This window comes from Chelon labrosus, assembly GCF_963514085.1.
Source record: "Chelon labrosus genome assembly, chromosome: 13".
Lineage (NCBI taxonomy): Eukaryota > Metazoa > Chordata > Actinopteri > Mugiliformes > Mugilidae > Chelon > Chelon labrosus.
Window position 1 is genome coordinate 17,604,186 of NC_140346.1, and position 25,463 is coordinate 17,629,648.

Consider the following 25,463-nt stretch of genomic DNA (forward strand, 5'->3'; position numbering starts at 1 on the left):
AATAAATTTCTGACACGATCGGTATCATGTGCTGTCAAATCAAACAAATTCAAATGAGCTCTTCAGCGGCAAGCCACGGCCTGCACCATGATGCCTGACCACTAAAATGTTGAACGCAAACTAAGCAAATGACCTCGGGTCACGGAGTGGGTCAAACATCTCATAATCTTCAAAATAAACTCTCCATCCATTTTATTAGGTACACAGGTGAAAAGGAATACATTCTAATATAACAGTCCTGCATTAAATCTTATCTTCATGAAGGTTGTGGTATGGCCGTGGTTAGTAGCACAATTGAATTATGAACACATGTTCCTATTATTTTGTCAACCCCATTTTAGTCAGTGATTCAATTCAGTTTAACAGCACTGCAAACTACATAATTTTAAAATTAAAGTGGAAAAAAAAATCTTACAAATGAATTGCCACCTTTTTTTATGCTGTTTCAACCTAAACTGAACATTATAGCAGTCATGAACGTAGACTGTTATATTAAAATGGATTTGTTTTCACAACTGTGCCTAATAAAGTGGCTGGTGGGTGTAACTCTTACACACACGAGTTGTGAGAAAGGCTTTTTTCCTGTTGTTATTTTGTCATTTTATTGACACACAGCTCCACTTATTGACAGTATACCCCCAAAGAGTGAAATGTGCGAGTGGTAACATGTCTGACATAGGGTATATCGGGTCATGCAAGACCGAGCATAAGCAAAAAGCAGTAAGTAAATGTGCAACGTGCACGAAAAACTCAAATCACAGTGCCCGTTGTCCTTATATCGTTGCACTCTGTTGCATGAACCAAGCCGACGCATTCATAAGAATTCACAACATTATAGCACAGAGAAAAGGCATAGAGTTACAGCATCAAAGTCACAACATCAATAAGAGACTAATCCTCACAGTGCATGGTTGCAGCAGCAGCTTTTTTTAAAAGCAAGAGGCTCTTAAAAGAACATTCACAATCATGATAGGTGGAAACCAGTGAGAACGAGGAGGAGCCGTGGAATCTAATGTTCATGCAATACAATGACATTATGGGATGCACTGGTACGGGTATTAAGCCTAATTTGAGAGAAAATCCTAAGAATAAATATCGATTGTTGTTAGACTTCTTAAAAGTGAGGCGTAACTTCACATTACTCTTTTAGGTTGAGCTTAAATTCAAACAAAACTTTATTTTATCTTTGATCGTTTTTGTGACAGTTTGTTCCTCTTTTTTTTTTCTAAATGAGCACCACAGCATCACAAAGACGAGGTTCTACTCTACCAATACATACATAACATTTTCACATTTGCGTGACCTTTGTTAGTACTAGCAGTCTGTGCTGCAGGCGGAAATGTAGAAGGTACTGTAAAAGCTGTAAAAGCTGTAAAAGCTGTAAAAGTGGTTGAGAAAGTCGGTTGTTTAGTCATTTTGTTTGATGACAGCAATGTTGACCTGTCGGTTTACCACCTTGGACCATAATGAAATATCAACAGAAGTTGGATGAACGGCCGTGAAATCCTTTAGACATTTGTGTTTCCTTCACACTTTTTTTTTCGTCCAACAGTACCGCAAGGTTGACACTGTCGATTTACGTGAAATGTTTTGGCAATTATTGCCATGAAATTAGGTGGTAACCTATCTTGTCAACTGGACGATTAACTATTCTGACCACTTAACTTTTCATTAAGCACCATCAGAAGGTCAGAATTTTATTCAGTTAGCTTTCTCTGTAAAATTAGCAGCAGTACTTTGTGTTTAGTGCTAATTAGCATTGTTAACACTGTACCTGCCAAACGTCAACGCGTTAGCATTACTGTCGTGAGCATTTAGATTAAAGCACAGCTGTGCCTCAGGAAATCCTTTAAGGGACTTCTTACTTGTTGCAGTAAAGCAATGATACCCCTTGGCTCACTTCAACAAATATTTCTCTTTCTCTTTTACACTGCTGATGAAGGGTACACTATAGTTGTGGTCGGGCCAAACGGATCACCGTGTCATCAGTGCCATCGATGACAGGGAAAGAATCTGTACAAGCAGTGAGCAGCATCTCATGTCATCGATGCTGTAGCTGTAGAGAATCCATTAACAAAGTTTGAGAGAAGGAAAGAAAAGTATACATTCATCCATATTGTTTATCCATACAGTTTTACCCAAGTTCATATGTTCTGATTTCTCATGGGCATGATATGGTCCATTGTGTTCCTTAGTGCTTTGTCACAGTGCTTTCAGTTTTATGGCACGATTCTCCTTGCGACGTTGAAACAGCTTCCAGTGGAAGTTTACGACCTGTTACAGTCCTTTTCTACCAAACTTAGTTAATACGGAAACATACAAAGATGTTTGTCTTTGTGCCTCTGAGTGCAGGAATCCTCTGTTCAAATGTCAGTTTCATTTCAGGGATTTGCTTCAATGTTTTTTAGTCTCCCAGCCTCCGGCCCTTCCCCCTTGGACAGCTGAGGCTTCCTGGGGTCATAGAGGCACACTGGGGTACACGTTGGTCCGTGAAACTGTCACGTCTGGGGGGTTGCGCTGTATGACATTGTCCAGGGGTAAAGACAGAGCGCAGTGTGCTGTCGTCTTCACAGCCCCTTTGCTGAAGCTGCAGCTCAGCAGAGAGCGAAGGTGGCGAAGCACGGACTTGCGGCAGATGATGAAAACCCAGGGGTCCACGATGGGGTTGAGGGCGTAGAAGCGGAAAGCTGCGAGGTTCACGTCGTCACTTTCGAATGGATGAATGGCGTTGATAAAGCCTGCGATCTGAAGAAAGAGAGGGTCGAGTTCAGATACAGTCTGTGCTAGGTTACACGTGTAAAAGATCTGGATCAAGACCTAGAATGGTCTGTTTATACTGCTGGTTGTCTGTCCCACATCACAAGACCAGATCAAAAGCATAAAAGCATAACTGTTTTATCTTGCATCATCTACAGACTTAGAACAGTTTTGTCACAACACCCTTGCTCTTCACCTCTTCACCTTTTTTTGCTTCTTTGAAAACACACTTTGTATTCCCTGCTTTAGCTTAGATTTCACTGAAGTATTTTAACACAGGTTTACTGCCTGGTGACCAACTTTGACTCCTTTGATATCTGACGGCGACTATCTATTCCAGTGGTATTTCGGCAGCATTCACAGGTCTCTTCCTCGCTGCATGGGCTGTGTTTTGGTTGCTCACCAGAGATTAAACACTCTGCCTGCTGGATGGAGCCAAACTGAACACGACTCCAGCCACGTTAACAGTTGTCGGCACTTTGGTGTTAAAACCAGATGAGAACACGACTGTGTGTTCAGCATCAGTGTCAGCTGACACTGTGGTTCATCTTGTTAGGCTTTACCAAACGTCAACAACCCCCTTAAATAAAACATGCTTGGCGTGTGCACAAAAATCTCGTAACTACAAAGTGTCCTGAATACAGAACCACGAGATGCTGCACAACAAAACCACATCCACTTTTTTCTTGCTTTGACCTTTATGGTATGACAGACTGCAGACAGGCAGCTCAGACAGCAGCAGCTGGCTGCTTACTCATCCTGGGCAGCGAGAGAAGCAGCAGCTGGCCCAGGAAGCTTCTTTGTCACCTTGCTCTTCTTCTCTGTCAACAATTCTCCATTTCCTCCATGAAATATCCAACAAACAGTGGCTTAATTAATGGATTGTGGTGATTGAGTGTTTCTCTGTTGCTAGGGCCTGGGCTGAAAACTAATAAGCTAAAGATGATGTGAGAGGGGCCAGAGGGAGCAAGTCCAGAGCCAGGTCAAATCAGACTACCAGAGGGACCAGGCTACTGTCTTACTACTGTTATATCCTCCTCATACTCACCAACCTGCCAAACCCACACAGAGTTGAATGTTCACACGGCGATCTATAGATACAAGAGACAGTGAGGGAGAGGAAGATGCTGATTGTATCTTGTTGCTTATCTAAAATCTTGAGCTAAGTGGTATAATAATCTCAAAGCTCTGGGACAGAGTTGCCATCTTACATGTGGCAGTTAGCACTTCAAAATAGAACAGATGTTCTCAACTTTTCAGGAAGTATAATTTTGTTTTGTGAGTTTTCCTGAATTGCACAACTGATGGCATCAGATTCTCAAAAGTTTCACAAACCTAAAACTGAAAGACTCCAGATATCCATGGGTTATGTTAATACTCAGACAGACACAGAAACAAAAGCTGATTCCTTTCAAAAGATCACATACTTCTTTTTTCAAACAGTCAGATTGCCATCATAATTATACAGAAACCAAGTGGCATATCACAACCTGAACTGACGCAGCTTCTTTTGCAAAACTTTTTCCATCAGTTACTGTACTCAGCACAAGATAACATGTAGACAAGATAACAAGTAGAAGATATATATATGTTAAAGTTTGTTTTAAGGTCTTCCTTGCTACCACAACAGGAAGTTGCATCACTAGCAGACACAAACATGTAACATAAAATTGTAAAGTTAAAGTTGTTAATTGCATAAATTGAAATGTTTCATGCAGTTTAGAATGAAATACCTCATTGTGGAAATGCTTAATTTTACGGTGTTTCTTTTGGTTGACCCCTTCATCCCATCCCCTCGACCGCTTCATCCCATCCCCTACCTTTCCCCTTATCCTGGTCAAAATAAACTTCTTTGTAAATACTGGGGTGTTGGGCTTGTTAATGAATTATCATTAACTTTATGGAAAGATCTATGAGTACACGACTTCCCGTTTCATAGCCACAAGCTCACAAGTTTGAACTAAAGACGTCATATGAAACGAGAAGTCGTGTATATTAATGCCTTACGACTGTTGGCACCTAGAGGCCACAGAGCTTTAACGGTTTAAGCAAGCATAAAGTGTGGAAACTCAATGTGGGAGATGCAAAGGTATAATGAAAACATGAGGCTGTCGGAAATGCCAAAAGTTTTATCAGACATGTTATAAAATTACTGAACTCTGCTCTGAGCAATTACTAAACTCTGCTCTCTATACAGGACAAAATCACTATATATTCACTTTTTTTTATCCTGCACCATATCTGAAGATGTCAGCAGACACACTTCAGTGTGGTCACAACTTGGACCACACTGAAGATTTCCACTTAAGAGGTCGTGAATACCACAAGGGGCGGCCATTTATATGAACGGTAAACCTTTGACAGCAGTATTAGCTGTATAACAGTTATAGTCCATGAAACAGGCTGGCAACAATTTGCTGTTTGAGCTAACACTATATGTGAAAATGAATCTTAGGCCCACTGGCATAAAACACACTAACAAACACAATGACAAATGTGTCTCAACACAAAGTTATTGTCTACTTAATTTATCACGCGGCGCTGCCAGGAACATTTCAAACAGACATGCATCCTCATATGCAACTATCTCTCTCCACGTTACCACCCGCACTGGCGCTTCTTGTCTCTTCATGCCACCCTGCCTCTTATGGTCCTCTGAGCGGGCCATAAGCCCCTGCAGAGGAGGACACAAATCACAAGCTGTCCTCTCCAAGCACCGCAGGCTGTGGGGCCAAAACTGATGACATGTCAGGCTCTCCTTAAACAAGAGCATATTAATTTATCAGTCTGCTGTTAAAGAGCAGGCCAGAGGCAGTGCACAGAAGGTAAGGGTCGCGGCGATCGTTTAAGAGAGCAGAGAACCGTGCAGGTGCACAGCACTTACAGCACCGTGACTGTTCATATAGACACATCAGGCAAAAGCAAATATGTGCACACATGTCCTGTATAAACACATGCATACCGTACATAGGGAGACAGCTGCATATGCAAAGCATACTGTACATGTGCAAACACAATCATCACCATATAGAGCCCTGATCAGGATATTTCACTTTTCATCAGTTAGTTGCTGTATTGTTGTCAACAAAAGGCTTTTTCAGTTGTAAATAAAGGAGAAATATCACAATCTGTTAGTTGTTTCATTAATCTATACTGTAAATAAAGATACCCACGTCCTAAAGCCAAAGGTGATAAACGTAATAATATCCAATACAATATCTATATATCTGTTTGATATTACATAAGAGAAAAAAATAAAATCTGGAAGAATTGTTTGGGTACATTTTTTATTGGCTAACTATTCCCATTCTCATGACAGAATTCCCCACGATCCGGTTTGTCTGTGGTAAATAAGTACATCCTGTCAGAGACACATCAGACTTTATTTGGATCTGATGATTGCCGCGTCTTTCAGGAAACAGACCGCGTAATGGATGTCTACGCTCCATGAGCCATTATTTTCCATCTCAAGGTCCTGGTGGACTCTTCCTATCTCCCGTTTCCTGATCCTGTTTCACTGCAGGATCATTACACGGGGCTGAGAGGAGGCAGCGCCGAGATTACTGGCCTGTCAGAGAAGACTGTTTACAGCGGAGAGTTAGGAGAGACAGGGACAAATGCCGCAGCGATATGAAAGTCTCAGGAGGAGTTTTGGAAAGCATGCTGACTCTCTTTCTTTCTCAAGAGTAAGATGACAAGCTCACAGTCATGTGCGCGTTTCTCAATGCAGCCACTTCGAGAAAACAAGCTAATGTGCTAATAACCTTTAAACCCACATGTGCTGTATAACGTGCATCTATTATGGTTGTGTTTGTGTGCACCTGATAAATATAACTTCCTGGGACTCTGAAGGGAAATAGCCTGCACTAGCAGCTCAATGCTTCAGTTAGTTTCTAACTTTGTCTGTAGAGTCAATCAGAACTACCGGAGCACTGTTGAGGTTGTTGGCCATAAAACAAAACCAAAACAAGCTGAACAGAAATTAGGAAATCATATTGTGGGTTTCCTATACAAGTGACCCCATTCCATTACACGCATTATGCAATGTAACCTTCCATTGCATGTGCGATGTAAACATAGTGGTTCACTAATTAACCTCAGATTCCCTAAGAATTTCACTGCTGTTTGCTTTAGAAGAAACTGTGAGTCATTTGCAGCATGTTTTGCTGCTTTCCACTTAATTGAAGTCCTCATGACAAACTGACACACCCATACTCCCTGCGCTCGCTTTGAAACATTTGACATCGATATTCATGTTCAAAATCTCCCTCTTGGAAACTCTTGCAAGAACATTTTCCAACAGCGCATGACGGCAGCACAGTTTATCAAATGGCGTTTTACGTCAGTGAGGTTATGCAGCACCGCACGAAGGTTTTTGACACTTGCCCACCATCTGGGAAGCATCTGATTGGTCCTAACTTTATTCTGCAGCATTTATAGCGCCTTACCCTTTTGCACAGCACTCAACAGGAACAAGTATGTGTGTGGCACTTATGCCATACTGCTGCCCTATCTTCATGATCTCTGACACAGCGGTTCCTTCGTTTCATGTAAGAAGATATAAATCAAACTCTGCCCACACCCTCTCTGCATCTATGATTTTGCGCCATTTTAAATTAACAGAAAGGAGATATAAGGCTGTAAAAAGGATTTCCATGAATAGCTACAAAGATTTTTCTTCATCAGCTGTTTTCTATGTCAGACCTTTCATTCAACCGGAGCTACATGGGGGTCAAATTTAAGTAATCAAACATATATGCGCGTCCTCAGGCTGTTCAATGCTTACCTCTGGCCCAGCGTGAGCTCCTGATGGGAGCTATTTGTTTGTTGTCTGGAGGTGAGTCATACAATGCAAACACTCTGTGTGCTGTTTGTCAAGTTAAGGGAAATTCTGCTGCCCCGTAGTACGCACTAGGAAGTTGTTGAGGAGGTGGTTTTCTGACATTTGAGATTCAATAAAGCACACACATAGATAAATGAGTGGGTGTTCAGTGGCAGGAGCATCTTGCGCGTGTGATCAATATAACAGGCTTTGATAAGTGGCTTTTTCCACAGAGAACGCATCTCCTTTCTACCTTCAGTACTGACAGGATAATTCACATTAAATCACCAACTGTAATGAGCTGCAGCAGAAGCAGCAGTTACGTCCATCTATGGGATTAAGATTAAAAAAATGTAAACATAGAAACTCAGTGTGTGAAAGCTTGAAATCTATAGTTTGCATGATGAAAAAAATTCAAATCTCTGTAAACCGTGAGACCTGGTCCTGCTACCTCGGTCATGTTTCTAGTCTGTACTGTAGTCACATGTTGTTTTTGTTCTGTATTCCCTGCCCATCTTCCAACACACTTTGCCATGGCCAACCCCACCGTGATGTATTCTTCCTGTGTCTCATTAACCAATACTCTGTGCCTCTGTAGATTATTCTTTTGGCTTTTGGCTATGCCTTTTTCTTTTTTCTTTTTAACTGCCCCTTTGTGTACCGACCTGTTTTAAAGTTATCTTACCGGCTCTGCTGGTGTCAAGCTGTTTGTTCTTACATAAACCTGATTGTATGTAAGTTTATCCTCTTCACAGCTGCAGAACTCCTTTTAAAGTGTTCTTACAACACAGTTTCAGACTTTCTCCAAACACTGAGACTCATTTCATAACCGTTTTTTTTTTATTTTTTTTATTTTTAAATTAGTCTATTTCTGAGCTGGGATAGGTTCCAGCCCCCTCAACCCTTCACAAGACAAACGGTTACAGAAGATGGATGGATAAATTAAATGAGTCTATTTCTGTCTGTATGTCTGTGATAAATACATTTTGTCTTTAACAACTGGTCAAGGCTGCGGAGAGCTACACACAGCCATCATACTGTCAACCAGCACTGTGCAAAACTATTCCACAGATGACGTGGTTGCCTCTGAGTTTAGTCATCTGCGGAGACAAGTGCAAGGAAACAAAACATTTCATGTGATTACATCGAACGCGCACAACTGCCTTCAGTTATAAATCATGTATCTTGTCTTGTGAATCTCACTCTTCCTTTGTGCATAAATAGCGCATTAAGTCTAAGATAAACACCTTATGTCTACCGTTTCTCTCTGCACGATGAAAGAACTTTAAACTTCTCTGTGTGACAACTCTGAAGTCAACTCATCTCTGCCGGATGAGAACCTGTTGGAGGAGTTACTGTTTGCTGCTACCAAGAAGAAACTGCTGGTGAACCAAACAGGAAGTAGAAGTAACTGTAAAAGGGTGGAAACCCATCTTTCGAATAAACAGGACAGTGTAGGGCATGAACCAGGCTGGTATGTGTCAATATACGCTGGGCTCGTTGCATAATCTTGCAGGCCCTTGCAACAGACTGAGACGTCACAGATGTTGACTGCAGTTCCTCTTCATGAGAGATAAAGTTGCCCTGTGGCTCTACAGTCTGTGCGTTTTGAAACCAGTGGTAGACTATCTTTTAAAGTATGTCAGTGACGAGGCTGCATTTTAATTGAAAAGCAGGAAGTTAATCACTGATATTATATCGCGGTGTTCAAATAATTATTATAGCCGACTCAGATAAATTTTCTTAGTTTAAAGTTTGGGCTGTGACGCACATCCTTTCCCAGAAAGCCACCTGGATGCCGGCCATGTCCCTCTTGTCTCATGCCTACTTCATCATTGCATTTGCCAACAGCCTTGGTAATTGAACATTACAATCTGCACTTTTTATTTTTTCTGGCAATGACCAACATCCACTAGAAATAATTATGGTGCGTTTAAAAGACAGGTCCTATTTTTGTGAGCTTATCAACCATTATGCTGTTATGACTTCGACTTCACTGCTGAGCTCTGGGGATGTGATAGCATTTGTGATAACATTGTTAGCTGTGCAAGCATTACAAGGGCTCGGATAACCAGATGGGCCGCAAATACAGAACTCAGTGCACCTTTGAAGCATAGTGTCGCTGGTAAAACTTATAGCTCTGCATAATCCACAAGGCAAATATATGCTCAGATAACGTGGCTGAACTGCCGAGTCAAGCATACTGGGACAACCGGACATCATAAAACGCAGTGGCGGGCCGTGCATTTTCCACCTAGGCCTTCAGTGACCTCAAACCTCATTCAAAACACCTTTTAATACGATCCCTATGAAGCCACTGCTATAAAAACCATCATCATCATCCGGATACACAATAAAACAGGACATTGCATCGTATCTCATACAGCGAGCTGAATGCCATTACTAAAGCAAGAAACTCACTTTGAACAATTCAAAAAGTCTCCTCTCGCTCCCTGCGGCCACCGCTGCAACCAAATCAATCCTCCTTCTGCCGTCGTGGGTTCAAAGCGTTAACGGGGGCGATTTAGTTGTGCAGACGCGACAACACTGACGCTACTGTAGGCCACAGGGAAGGCCTAACAATACAAACTTGAAACGTGATTGGTTAAAGGAACAGCGTCATTACAACATATTTGAAGCTTCGGCCGCAATGCAGATTTAATTGCGAAGGCCCAGGCAGATTTCTTTGACTCCGGCAACACGTGATGTCTGAAACATGACTGGATAAATGCTCTAATGCAAAGTTACACTGCCAGAAACAACACAGCTGAGAGACAGACAAGCCATAAAATGAAAAGACGAGGCTATTGGGAATAATATTAATGGGAAAATCTTAAAATGTAAGTTTAGGCCATTAGAGAAGGCTTTGCTGGCCCTGACGACACACCACCACATTCAGGCTCTGTCCCTAAAAGGTGAATATCGGCAATTCCTGCTGCTCCATCCCATTTGTCCCTCGCACTTTCCGGCGTTGTCAAAATCCCTTCATTCTCCACGTTCTCAGTGTCAATCAGTCCCAAACCCCCGCTCTTTAAACTCATTGTCATTACGTGTCTCTGTTTTTCAGTCCGTCCGCTCTGCAGCCCTCCTCCTCCCCATCTCTGCCCCATCCTTTTTCTCCAGGGGGTCACAACCAAAGTCTCAGTCGGCCTATCTCTGCTCCACCTCCACCGGCGTCTAGACTCCTGTCCCCGTCTACCACCTTCGTCTGGGACGCCGCTCCCACGATGTTGCTGCATCACGTCGTTAAATACTTTTATTTCACATGCTTTTGCTCTTTACTTGCAAACGACCTCTCCCTAATGGGCAGGACTTGTTTCCGTTTCCCAGAAATGGGGAACTGCCTCTGAGTGTTCTTATGTGATCAAAACACACAGCAATAAAGACTCAAATGTGACCTCCAGGCACTGACCCAGGTATAAAAATATCCCAGAGCCTGAATGTGTGTTTTGAGAACTTAAAACTAAAGACACAAAACGTTATTAATTATATTACATTACAGCAGTATCAAAATTATTGACATGTACTCGTATCTTTCAGATGAATTTATACAATTTTTTTATGTTTGTGTGTACTCTGTATGCGTTTACAAATGTCTGCCCAGTCTAATTTTCCGCATATTTTGCAAAAACATCCACTTGGACTCAAGTATGGACCGGTCTGCATTTGGTAGTGAAAGGTCAAAGGTCACCGCGATCTCTGTATACAACACATAACTCAAGAATGAATACGGAAATTATAACAACAATTCACTCAAACATCTAAGAGGATAAAATTTATAAGTAAATATCCGAGAGGTGAAAGATCAACTTGATAATATTACGTAACAGTACTCACTCATTACATACTGTACGTGATATGAATCTTGGTAGATATAAACCAACCCCGGTTGGCTGATGTGTACAGCTGTGAGGCGGTTATTCTAGTCAAATAGTATAAAGTCTGAAGCACCTGTAAAATTACAACAATGGGAAGGACCTCGGTGGGTTAAGACTTTTACTACCACCTGTTAACGGTATGTGCTGCAATTCAGTGTGACACCTGTTGCTTTTATAATGCAAGATGTACGTCACCCCAGGCTACTTGAGTCTGTAATCTGCATCCATTTAGTAAACTATGACACTGTCGGATGAGGACATGTTGATTTAACTGTACCGACAAAACAGCGGCAGTTCTCCCGTCTCCCTGTAGTAAAAATATAAAATTTCAGTTCCCAGGTGCATAACTGACAGATTGATTTAAAGACAATAAATGTCAATTTGTTTGAAACTCGTATTTAAATTGCAAGTTTCTGGTTGAAACACGTACTTATCTACACCCTTTTTTTAGCGTCAAAACAATGATAACTGAATAGATTAAATAATGCATCATGACCGTAACAATAAGCAGTAGATTAAAAACAGAAACACATTACAGGTCTTGACATGCGCTGCAGGAATTCAGTTTCAGTTTTGACTACAACCAACAACAAATCAGACTCTGATGACAAATGCATGTGTCATTAAAATATGCAGTCTGCAGGTGTTTTGTTCAGGGATTAATAAAAAAAAAAAACAACTTGATGATGCACGATTGCGTCCTCAGCTACTTCGAAGAGCACGCCAGCTTTTCAGTAAACACCACCTTCTGCACAAGATGTAGATTCGAATGTTAAAAGTAAAAACGACACAAAGAATTTTCTTTCTGCTTAATTCATTTCACATGCTGCTCATGTGAAACCACCGAGTACTTCCATTATACCGAGCGTTTGAAAGTGAATGCTGATTTATAAGTGCTGTACTGAAGTGTTTTGTTTTTGTTTTTAATCTTTAATAATCGTTTTATAAATGGCCTTCTCCGCCAGGACCATTAGCGCACTATTCTCTGTCAATATCCTTCTGAGAGTTTTTCCTGTGGGCAGCTGGGACCAACAATCATTGTGTGAGGCGTCAGCTGGGGATCAGCAGCCAAGGAGCTTCTAAGGCAATCTCTCAAGCAGAAGATAATAACAAGGTCGGACGCACGATTCGGGGCATTCATCCGTGCACAAAGGCTGACTCCTAAAATAGATCGCCAAATGATGTAGAAGCAAACAAATACAGTTTGAGTATGTTGTTAATTAGTAAGGTTAGGTACTGTTGTTACCTTTGGACGGAGCGACTGACTGCTTCACGCTTTTTCCTGCCCTTATTTTAAGCTAATAGGCTGCTTGCTGCAGCTTCAGTCCGTTCATTAACTTTTCCCAAAAAGCAACCTTAAAAGTTTTCTATATGAGCCGTCATTTTAGTTTCTGTGTTCTGTTTTGAATTTCATGAAAAAGAACAACAGATTTTTATTTAAAACACAGAGAGCCCCACCCAAACATCAGTCAGTCTGTTTATCTCTGCTAAGCCATCTCTGTTCCAAACCTAAAAATACAAAGTGACTTAAAATAATGGACGCGGGGTCCAATCATTTGTCAACATCACTACTTAATATATATTTAGCGTGGAGGGGGAGTGTCTGGGAGCAGAGGGCAGAGGGGGAAACTTCTTCCCATCACATATTTTCAGGTTCTATGCACTAGTAAATATTATACGTGGGTCACTGACCCCTAAAATCCCAAACCGCACAATGTGCACTGCTGCCTGGATGCAATTATCTTGTTAAATTAGCTGAGTCCCTGTTGTCTGCATACTCTGGCTCAAAGGCTCTTTGAAAGCAGAAGTTGTTTCAGGCGCACCAGTAAAACGCATTTTGGAAAGATTGCAGCGAGGATTTAATGACGCCTATTTGAAGAAAAATAAAAGAAATGAGTGCTTTCTGTTTTTTTAACATGTAGGAATAATCAATTTTTGAAGCAGTGACTTATTCATGGCATCACTTTTGACTTATTCATGCAGTGCTGTCACACGAACCAAGAGTTCTGGTCGAAAAACACCAGGATACAACACAGGGCGGCTGCTTGTAATGTGGTTGTTATGATTCACAGCCTATCTGATGCCAGCTGAAGTCGACTTCATGGAATATTTATGACTGAATTAAAAAAAAACCAAAGCGCCCTTATCTGCTCACTTCTCTTCTCGTCATTCGAAATATATGAAAACAACAAAAACACTGATGGCGATGTTCACTGGTTGCAGCGCGGGTTGCGACACAAGAACAAAGAGTGTGAACAATTCCCCTTTTTTTATGTGTCCCACACCGGCAGACGATTGCCGCATTCGGCTTAATGGTTTGTTTGATGTGAGGGTGTTGTATCTGAAACTGCTGCGTCTCGGCCAAGTTTTATTGTGCCATATGTCTCCCGACACTTCTGGCAAGGTGGAGAATCAAACAAGAATCCTATTGTTATATTGTGTACCTACATGTCACCCAAGATGTGATTACTGACACAACTGGTTTGGGATGCATTAAAAGCCGAGGATTGGATTTCTCATAGTATCTGACTTTTTTTTCAAAGCAACGCAAAACATCAGACCTCTCATTTTTAGCTGACTGATGCTGCTATGCTAGGTTTAAATGACCACTGACTGACACACAGACCAGTTATAAGTAATTCACATTAAATCGATAATGGCATGGAGTCCAATTAAGTCCTTGCGTATACAATCAATAACTAAATCCAATAAACGCGGAGTAAAATTGTTCTTCATTGTCTTCAAGGATCCTCCTTTTGAGTTAGGCTGAAAGCGGCTGTGTCGAGGGATGCATTACCAACATTAATGGGAACTGAGTTTTTATAGGCCAAAAAAAAAAAAAAAAAAAGACAAAAGTCGAAAGGATTTTTTACAATTAAGTATGAAAACAAATTCCAACTCAAGTTGTGCCTGTCGTGTATCCACATCAACTCTTTTGTCAGCTTTTGTCTGCCATTCAAGTTCTCTGAATGATGTTATGGTTTACTTTTATACCGTGGTTTTCACAAGCTTGCAGCTAAAAAAATATACACTCAGTAATGGGAGAGGGTTTTGTGGCGTCCCTCTATTCAGTTGTGCAACCGGCATGAGAACAGCTGACAGCTAAAAGTCAACACACCGAAAAAGGAAGGTTTAATCCTGCGCACGCCCCCGCATGCTATTTCTAGCCCGTATACATTTTGCCTTGTCAGGTATTGCGTTACCTCCCTGCCGGTCTGAAGAGACTGCACAGGGGGTCCCGGCCCTGAGGTTGAGAAACTCTCCGCTTGGGCGTGGGGCACATTTCACTCAATGCGGCTTGAACAATGAAGTTGCCAACGGGTAGACAAATAGCTGTTGACACACATGGCAAGACTCCAAAAAGATAAATATGGAAATCATTAAATGATGTGTTGGAGAATGTAAGTGCACAAGAAAGATTTACTGATATTTTCCTATTAAGCAACTGTGGCTATTTCGGCCAGCCTTTGATTACCCCTACACACTGAGGCGGCCTGATATCTGTAGCTACAGACTGAACTAACTGGAACAAATGTCCAAGAAGAATCTCCTGTTTACAGACTGATAACAAAGACTTTCTGTTTAACTGAAAGCCCCAGTACACAGCAGAACATTCAATAAACATTTCCACTGTTTCCAAAGAAAGTCCTTTCATTCAACTATACGTTGGTTGTCTCAGACTTCTCTCACATTTCCTTATTGGTACTGCTGGCAGCAATCATCACCTCCTGCAGTAGTTGATTTGATTTGATTTGATTTATTTCTTAACAATGAGGGGTGACAGCTTTTTTTTTTAGCCAGATGATTTGCGAAAACTCTGCGGGTAGCTGAAGGCGCAACACTCCACATTAGTCATAGCAGATTTGGTACTTCACATAGCTAGCATAGCATAGCTACAAGATGACTGAACTAAAAACATTTTTTGCTGAAATGTGGGACAAATTAAAAAGAATGACCGCAAAGCCACTAATTCATATTTTTTTTATCATTTAAAATATTACATTTGAAAGAAGACCACAGTATGAATTACACACAGCCCGCTGACAGGCAGTCACTGGCTTCGCTGTGAGCGTGACTAACTAAACAAATGAACCTGGAAGCATCTTTGACTGGAGAAGAACAATTTATCCCCGGGCTCACGGAGAAGCGAGCTAGCCCCACAACTAATACCATCTGCCAGGATCAATAAGATCTGTTCAATGTAATAAACTGTAAGAAGTGAAGCGACGCACGTAAGTACTGTCAATATATAGGTATTGGAGAAGTCAATTCTACGGGGCAGACCTGACATAAGGCACAAAAACCTGTTAGTGAATTAGAACAAGCACATGGTATTGATAGTAATGGGTATAGTTTGGAACAGTTAACATAAACCACACTTTTAGCTACAGGTGTGCAGACTCTAGATGACTGGAACGATTTCCTGAATCACCCAGATGTGTTTATATCTCCCCCTTCTACAGTTCTGAAAAAAACAACAACTTGGCGATGTGATTGTGAGTAACTTCTCAGATTACACTGCACCAATTTAGTGATTCATTAAGTTACTCATAAATCCACAAAGTGTTATGGGTATTAGTTTCACTGCAGCCATCACAGATAACGGCTCCTTTCAAACTTTTAATTATTTTTTTAGACGTTGCTGCATGAGTTCCTGTGTAATTCAAACAATTATTGGCAGCGTTGACTTCTGCAGTGCAGAGAAACAGTCACACTTGACAGTACGTTTCGTCCGCGTCTCCACTTGGTTTTAACAGCAGTAATTTCTTCAATATGCGGCTACAGAGAAATATGTGGTACGCAGTTTGCCTGGAAGTAGACAGAGATCATACACAGAGAGTAAACACGCATTACGCAGGGTACTGCTAATCCAAAAAACAAAAAAAGGAGCTGTTTTCTCTTTTAGATATGAGACAAACATCATAGATGAAAGGGGTCGCTCTTAATGAGAAGCGCATAGAGAATGATTGGCCGTTGGCATCTTTCTGCTCATTGGTTTGGTTTTGTGGTTCTCCTCTTTTGGCTCATTGTCACCACACTCATATCCTTGTTTTTCGGATTGTAGATAACAATTTCGAAGACAAAAAGATCTGCCCGGCTCCAGACCTCAGAAACAAAAAGCTAACTAGATCTATTTGGGCTAAATCAAGGATGCAAACCACAATACAAGGCTCAGACAAGCGCCGAACTGCATCACTGACTCATGAATGTTTTTCGTTTGGATAACGAAAAACAGATAATGGAACGATGACCTTGGCTGATGTGCGTTCCCCATGTCTCCAGTCGGCTCTCCTCATCTAACTTTAGTCTTTTTCTGTTCCTTTGCCAATACAACCTCTCCCACAGCTGCTTATTGTACATCCGCCTCAGGCCGTGTTCTCCAGCGCACACACGTTTCAGTCATGCATTCAACGATACACCTTATTACCTTGAGGATCTTCACTGATCTCATTTGTTGTCCTTGTGTAATTTGTTTCTTCTGCGTGGATCAACCCGAGAGGTCATAACAAAACTGCGTGGAATGAATAATGCGGCTAGCAAGCCTGCAGCCTCCTGACCGCTGTAATAGGAGTAAAGGTGAATTCAGGATCAAGCATCCATCCACTAACAGAGGGAATCCTCAATTGTTCCTTTGACAAAGCCGCCTGCTCATTGCAGAGCATCATCTTTCCTATACAAACGTGCATGGGGCTCACAATGAGGTTTAAATCCCTGCAGCACCTGCATCACTAAAAATAGTCTGGGAGACAAAGCTGGCTCTAATCAAAATAGTGCGCATCTCTTTACATAACTAACCACTCCCTTGCTGTGTGGATTCAATTGGAAAGTCACACTCACGCAAAGGTCACGCTATACTACCGTGACGTCACGAAGGGTTTTCCGTGCAATTTATCCTTCCTCCTGTCCCCGCTCCTCCGTGATAAGGAAATCATTCTCCCTCCACCGTCGTCAAGGATGAGCCAACATCCTCTTAAAACCATCAAAGAGGAGATGAGGAGCGAGGAGTGAGGACATCAGTGCAGTTTCTAAGGGTGACAGCCAGGCTCGAAACACAAACACTGCACCTCGAAGAGGTTTTCATTTCTTATAATTTATCAAATTCATACTGGCTTATTCAGAAGAAATATAACACTAAATTAAAGCCACACCGTTTTCATTATCAATCAGCCTGAGTTTAAACGAACATGACAGACTCTACCAGACCTTTACTAAAACATTTAGACTTTAGATTAAGAGCTGTTTATTCTGTTCCCGAGCATCTGTTTTTCAGTATTAAGAAACGTGTCGCCCTGCTTCTGCACATCAGTAACCAGATCTTTTTGTACCGATAACATAACGAACTTGTCATCTCGTCCAAGTGACGCCGGAGGGACCGAGTACGTCCCGTTTGTCTCTTTGCGTCAGTCTCTTTTATTCCTCTGTCTCACATTCTCACAGGGAGCAGCCAAGGCGAGGCAAAGACTCGAGCGATGGAAGCGAGGAGCCATGTTACATTTAATCAAATGCGCCCAGAGACTTTGACCAATGTTTCCTCATTTTGTAACAAAAGCAGACTCGTTTAAGACCGGGCATTACAAGGGTTTCTGCGTTAAGTCATCTTGGATGCATCTGGATTTGGGGAGTTCCCCTCTTCATTCATACACATTTTCTCCATCTGGATCCAGTTGGATGTGGGGAGTAGAAAAACAAAAAGCTATCATCATGTCGTTCTGCATATTTTCGATGGCATTAGCGCCTGAGCTTTGACAGGGCCTGTTGAGGGACTTAAGAGCTCCTGGCTGTTATTGTAATGTGGATTTAGTTGTATGCTTTCTGGTGAGGGCCCTACGGGGAAACAAACACACATTTGCCTTAATGTTGTAGTCATTTCGAAAGCAGGACACTCACCTAAAATTCATCTTCATATAGTGCCTCAAACATTGCCCAAACCACAACTCCAAACTTGTTTCTTCACACTGTTTCACGTTGTAAAAACATGGTTCCGTGTGCTTTCCCTGCAGTGTGGTTTTCATTTGCAGAGTCTGTCAGACACCTCGAAATTTACGATGTTCTGCACTGACTCTGGGAGGCATGATGCCACGCGACTGTAAATGTGTCAGAGCTGTTGTTTATCTTCTTCCCGACAATCATTACTCTGCTGCAGTTTGCTTAGAGCTATTGGAAGTGATTCTATTTCCAATCTGGTGAGCACACCGTGCTCTCGTGAAGCCCCGTGACTTTTTATCTTTAGCGGCATCAGAGGAGAGAAAGAAGAATTTGGGCGCAAGAGGAATGATGTGCACTTTCTATCAAGGTCACTAATGCATTTAGGGACTCTTTTGTAAATTTTAGTTTGGACTGAAACAAAAATCTTAACATTAGTATCAGTAAAGCATTGAAGAAAGCTAGTGTTTATAAAATTACATCTCAGTTTTACTGCTTTCTTGTGTATGCATGCAGGCACAATGTGACATTTTACGTGGGTGCACTGATGGTTTGGAGAAGACTGATATCCAGCAAACATGTAAACAGCACCGCCTCTTCAAATGTGTAACGGCATGAGAGACAAAGTTCCTTCAACATGATTTTCTGGCTAAAACATGACAGGGTACCATTAAATCTTTATTCTATTCCCAACCTTCGACCTCTTCCTTTTTTGGGAGAAGCATACAGTGGTCAGTGAATTTAGTTTATGGATCTCTCTTGCAACAGTCATTTAACCTCAGACGTTACTCAATAAAGTCTGCTGACTAAGACTCAGATATGGCATCTGCCCTAATGGAAACCTTTTATGATTAAGTAGAAGCATTGGTAATCAACACAAACTCACACCCTGCTGATCTGCAATAGTCACCTTAAAAAAAGAAAAGAAAAGTCCCATGTGTTTTTAATAAATGTATTGTTCATTGTCTAATAATGGGAGTATATTTAGAGATTGAATGACCAATCTCGCCTAAGGGTACTAATGTGAGTGCAGAGCTTTATTGATCCAGGTATTGATCGGCAACATGCGGCCGCTGGGCAGCTTCTGCAGGGCCCTATGAGTTACTGAAGGCTCCAGCACAAAGGAGAGCAGAGAAACGCCGGAAGACGGAAGATTGTTGATTTCTCTTCCAAAGGGAAACACGTGACATAAACCCAGTAAATACTCACATGAGAATATTAGTCACACATAAATCAATAGAGCAGTTACTCCTCTTCAGGCTACAGCTAATGGTTATTGCCTTTCTGACATTATTAGCTAACAGAGGAGACGTATTAAAAATGTGTTTCATTCTTCCACAAGAAATTTAATTAACAATCATGCAAAACACAAAAGAAGCAGGGCTATCTTGCACGTCTGGCACGTGTCTTAATCGACTCAGAACTGAGTGTATTTCTGGTGTTGTAAACGTACATAATCTCTTATCGTGCTCTAGGAGAAGAGGCTTTAAACGGAGTTGAGCCGCTAGAGATGGATTTTTGAAGCTGTATTTTAAAATGTTTTAACAAGCAGTGACAGTGACCATATGTCCCATCTGGCAATAAACTTCTAAAGACGTGTCAATAGTTTTGCAGAGGCAGCTCAGGTGCATCAAACAAATCATCACGCCGGCCTCGTTTGCTTAATGGCACCTTATCTTTTTCGGCTCTCCGCTGCAACCGCACAATGGGTTTAAATCAATGGGAGGTGATAAATAACCTCAAAGACCAGGCTGTACTGTGACAAGCCTGGGAAGCCGGTGTGACGGAAGTAACAGTGAACAGGACAAACATTCGCCAGCACACCGCGCACACCACCTCCAAAAAGGAGTTTGGCGTCCTGAGAAATTCCCACACATCTGAACATCTACCACCCCCACCTCCTTCCCTGTCTGCGGCACCGCATGACAGAAAACAGTCTCTTTAGTTTTTGTCCAGAAGTCACTTAGAAGATCAATACAAGACCATGATACATGATCTGCAGTACAAGGGCTAGAAACACCATTCCTACCTGTGAGCCAAAGAACACTTAACATGTTTTCTGATCCCACAAATATTCATCTGCTCTGCCAAACCTACATTAAAAAAGGAAGTGTTCATTTTCCCGTGCCTGCGTTTCATCTCACCCACATCTACCAGTGTGTCGACCCTGCTGAGGAGGGAAAAACGGAGACAGAGACGAACCCCCTGTCCTCCAATCTGTGTCCCGTCTCCGTCTGTTCTTTTGGTTCCGACCACAACATACACATGAGCAAACGAGCACAGGCACGCAGTCATGAATATTTAATTTCCAAGACCGCCGTCTCTGAATTATTCAAAACAGAGTACATCAACCGTGTAACTCGAGATTGATATTACATTTATGGTAATACTAAGTTAACCTCATGTTCAGGTTAGATTTAACGGATTAAAACTATTTGCCTACAGTGCCGTGCAGCTGTGTGCGCCTACGCGTGGCGAATTTGGGATTTCCTAGAGTTACTTACTCACTGACAAGTGTGTCGTCATAGCTGTTGATTCCCTGGAGTGCTGTCACCACTGCATGCACCACAGGTTAGTCAAACCTCCAGGCGAGTGTATAACCACAACCCACCCCAAAAGCAGACGGTGAGTAGGTGGTGAATAGCAAAAACATGAACAAACGCTTTTTACTGCTTCTTGTGAAGTACTTGATCATCAAATCACCACTGTTAAGAAAAAAAAATGTTCATCACATCCACCAACATTGCTCAGAACATCTGGCTATTTTTAAAAGGGCACAGACTGGAGGCTGGTTAACCTCCAGACTACACTGCCAGAAAAGGTTTGCCCGCCGGGAAAAGAAGGCAGGGCAGGACCAGTCCTCCAGGGTTGGCAAGTTAGACACACTCCTCTCAAACAGAGAGAGATATGGAGCTAAGTTCACAAATGCTCCACACACGCTGACAGTATGCCATGCGGGGCAAATGCTCTCACTCTCAGACACACCTTTCATTATTAAAACTGAGAGAGCAAGGTACAACTGTTAGCTGTGCAGATAAACACATACCACAGAAACAAAATCATCACCAGTCGCCTATGTATGTAACCACATAGGAAGTCTGAAAAATGCTTATGCTAAAATTAACCTGCTCCTGGAAACCCCATACTGACGGAATGCAAATATTCATCAGCTTAAGGACCTGTGGTGATCTTTACAACGGCCAAAACCACTTAAAAATTCCCTTTTTTGCTTCCCTTTCCATTCGAACTTCCATTGACCTCTTTCAGTTTTAATATGTGATCTGAAATGTGACACATCAGGGTTTTCGTTTTCCATTGTGAAATGCAATAAATTCACAAGAACCTGGCTAAATATGTTTCAGCACTGAAAGTGAGACCACAAGGAGGGTGTATCCATCTTTGTGAGAGTCAAACACATATTCTGAGAAAAGATCAAATGTTACTCACTGTCAGCGGCAGGGAGCAGACCACAAAGATGACAGTGATGAGGGCCAACAGGACCAGGTGATCGATCTCCTCTTCGCCCCGTCCGAACCACGCCAGGCTCAGCCTCTTCTTTCTCCCCATCGACCCCATGGAGCTACGTCGCATAATCTGGCTCCGGTGCATCTGGCACAAGCTGACAATCACTGAACCGTTGCACACAAACACTGCAAAGATCAGGAACGCCATGAGGGAGGAGTAGGACAGAGAGAAGGCCAGCACCAAGTTGGCCTGAGCATCTCCGGTCGCATCCATATCAATGAAGCACCAAGTCCCAGGGCAGTACGCTCTGAATTTGCCGTAACCGGTGAACGGCAAGAGGCAAAAGGCCAAAGAAAAAAGGTAAATAAAGAAAAGAGTGTACTTGGCAAAACTGCGGCGGATGTGTACCGAATAAAAGTAAGGGTGGCTGATGGCCAGGCACCTTTCAACAGCCATGGCGCACAAGATGAGAGTGGGCGCCAGGCCGAAGAAACTCATGGCAAAGCCAAAAAGGTTGCACAGCGTTTCACCGCCCAGTTGTGTCAGGGTCTTGTTTTTGGCGTAGCAGATGAACACAGGTGGGCTGAGGAGGCTGGTGCCCAGCAGGTCTGTGAGGGCCAGGCCGGTCACCAGGACGCAGAAGACAGAGGACCTGGAGCGATGCCCCTTCTGATGCACTCCGAGGATGAAGAGGGCCAGGAGGTTTCCAACCACACCCGCCAAAAACATGATGGTGCTCGTAACAGGCTTGCTATCCAGACCCCCGCTAAGTGGAACTGAAACATTGCTGCTGTTGCATTGCATGTTTATCCTAATAAGAAGATGAATTCCTGCTCAGTGTGGAGTTGATAGGGATTTCCCAGATAAGGAGAGAGAATCCAGATCTTCTGATCAGATTATTTGAACACAGAAGGAAGAGATGTTTGGTAAATTCCATAATGCTGCATTAACTCCAGCATGACTTGTTCCTTCTTCCTTCTTTGACTCTTGCAGAGAGTTTTAAAAACTTTCTGTAAAACAAACAAACAAACAAAAATTCTTAGAATACAGGCAGGTTACAAAAACACAAAACTCTCACCAGCCTAATAACGTATTCATGTTTTCCTCTGAGTATTTAAATGCATTTCTGCTTCCTCTTATTTGTCACATTCACGCTACTCTTATCGGAAGTTTTGGAGACTGGAAACTACTCACCTTTCACTAGATCTGCCAGAAAGCTGCAATCCTCAAGCGACTCAAGTTACTCCTTTACATGCTTCCTCCTCTTTATTCCTTCGGGCTCATCGTTTTGTAAAAGATTAAGCACTGCCCGTGCCTCTAGTGGGAGTCTACGGAGTTTGAAACTGCCGCTGCCGTCCACATGCAGACACATACAGACCGACAGAGGCACACGCTCTTCCAGCTCCGCGTCCGCTCCGCTAACTTTCTGTCTGTGCGTCTGTGCGCACCTCCCAGTCGGTTTCGGATCGATGCTTAATCCCTCCCACCGTGCCGGTGAGTCAGATGACAGTCAAAAGGGAACAAAACATTTAAAGGCTGACTCGAAGGGTGTTTGTGAAACTAAAAGGAGAATGATTCGTCTTTTGAATAATGACCTTTCCATTCCGTCATTGTTTTAATATACTCAACACGTTTGTGTCCAGAAAACAAAAAAGAATATATCACGAATCTAATCTGGCAAAATGTCGCCCAATATTCAATATCTTTTCTCAGATATTATTGAACTGGACTATAATCTGGACTATAATCCTAAACCCTGACACTATATAAAGAAATTATCATTTCTCAGGAGCCTCACTCTTACAGATGGACACTTGGGTTAGGGGTTAGTGCTGGCTTGCTCCCCATGCTAGCTCATAGAAAAATGTAATCCAATTAGTCTTTTGTGTAAGTATTTGGGTTGGCAGTGTCTCTTCTTGGTTTTTAAAAAAGGTGTTTTGAATAGCCTTAATCTCGGCTGGTTTACATTTCATGCAGCCTTTGGTACAGTCAGGCGGAGACTGGGAGAAGCTGTGCACTCCAGCTGGACATAAATGTCATGGAGGCCGCTTCTCGTGTTCTGGTTCTGGTTAATTTCTGGAAACTACACTTTAGTTGGTATTCGTGCAGCGCATGATGAAATACAGAGGGAGATATTTCAATTTGTCTAAATGTCAGCCACGTCTGAGTCACAACTTGCTTACTGTATGAATCCCGGAGACATGTGCTTAGCAGCAGCCATCTTGTTTTCACCTACTATTTTTTTTTTTATTACTCTTTTCATCACTGATGCTTGAGCAGACTGTGCTTCACCTCTCTACCCTGTTAATGAAAATGATTCCAGATCAATTTCCTACTAACAAAGGGGTTTATATTGCTCTTTATTGTTAAAAAAGGAGAAAAGAATTGCAGTGATGATACATAGGTTGGTTGGAGGATATAAAACAGCACACACAATAACAGTAAAGAGCATTTCACCATTTCTCCAGACACAGGACGTAATAATGACGTGGTTCCTGAGGAACCATTGCAGCGCTCCTTATTGTTCTCTCTTTGCAACACCTACAATAAGATATACCGCCAATAAAATCATGACAACTCAAAGGATATAAATGACTGCAGAGTAATTGGATTTCACTGATTCCAGTAATTCTGTGGCTGCTTCTGGAACTGATAATGTCATTTACGCAACTGCTCTTTGATCGAAAAGGCCACTGTGATATTGTCGAGCAGAAACATGCCCCCGCGCTTTCCCCGAACTTACTTTCAACTGCCACAAGATGTGGATGGCACTTGGGCTGTTTACAGTTGCGCTGCCCATAAAACAAACCAGGCTGGCACCTTTAAACAAACAGCAAACCCGGGAGCTCAAAACAAATGCTGACACACTTGCACCCCTTCTCCAGAACCAACCGAGCAGCTTGCGAACAGCCGAGGCGCTGAGATCTGGACTGTGTTTACATTTTGAGATCTTATTATGACACACAGGCAGTTTACAGCTGTTGTGGCAAAGGTTCAATTTACAGTAGCGGCCGCCGGTGTTTGTATGTGGTCGAACGCGTCTCGAAGTGCATGCAGTTCAAAGCGATGTACTTAAAATAGAGAATGATGGATGGAAGATGGGATGGTAAGATGATGAGCCGCTTAGCTTAGCTTAGTTTAGCTTCACTGTGCTAAGCTAAGCTAACTGGCTGCAACAGGGCAGATGAAAGTGGCACTGATCTTCTCATATAACTCCTCAACAACAACAACAACAAAAACACATTTCCCAAAGTATTCTTTTAATTTGGTGAAACAAGTCTCATCATCGCCAGTGTTACAAGCTACTGATTATCCTAACAAACACATGTAATATCCCCATGAGTTCATTAACCCTCATACTGTCTTTTGGTCGACCATGCAACTTGTCCTCCTGGGTCAAAACTGACCCGGAAGGACCCATCACACATTTCTAGCCAACGTCTACTCAACTAATTACTAGATAATGTACATTTCTTTTCGAAATACACGGGCAGTAGACCACATTTATGTTAAATTATGTGATACAGATATATTCGAGACAGCACAAATTTGACCCGGAGGACAACAGGAAGTGTATGTGCAGTAGGCATGTGGTCAGAATTTGTAATTATTAGTTA

General features: G+C 42.2%; 1 protein-coding gene across 2 annotated transcripts; it reads right to left on the reverse strand.

The window, feature by feature from the left end:
- Positions 1-906: 906 nt before the first annotated feature.
- ptgir (prostaglandin I2 receptor) lies at positions 907-24,134 on the reverse strand. Of its 2 annotated transcripts, XM_084559180.1 has the most exons (3): positions 23,041-24,134; positions 21,829-22,856; positions 907-2,745 (listed from the first exon to the last, which is right to left on the reverse strand). In XM_084559180.1, the coding sequence occupies exons 2-3, from the start codon at positions 22,648-22,650 to the stop codon at positions 2,458-2,460; spliced, it is 1,110 nt and encodes a 369-aa protein (XP_084415306.1). In that variant the 5' UTR covers positions 22,651-22,856; positions 23,041-24,134; the 3' UTR covers positions 907-2,457. The 2 variants fall into 2 exon arrangements, with proteins under 2 accessions (XP_084415306.1, XP_084415307.1); XM_084559181.1 differs by lacking the exon at positions 23,041-24,134 and having other exon boundaries at positions 21,829-22,929.
- Between the last annotated feature and the right edge of the window lie 1,329 nt (positions 24,135-25,463).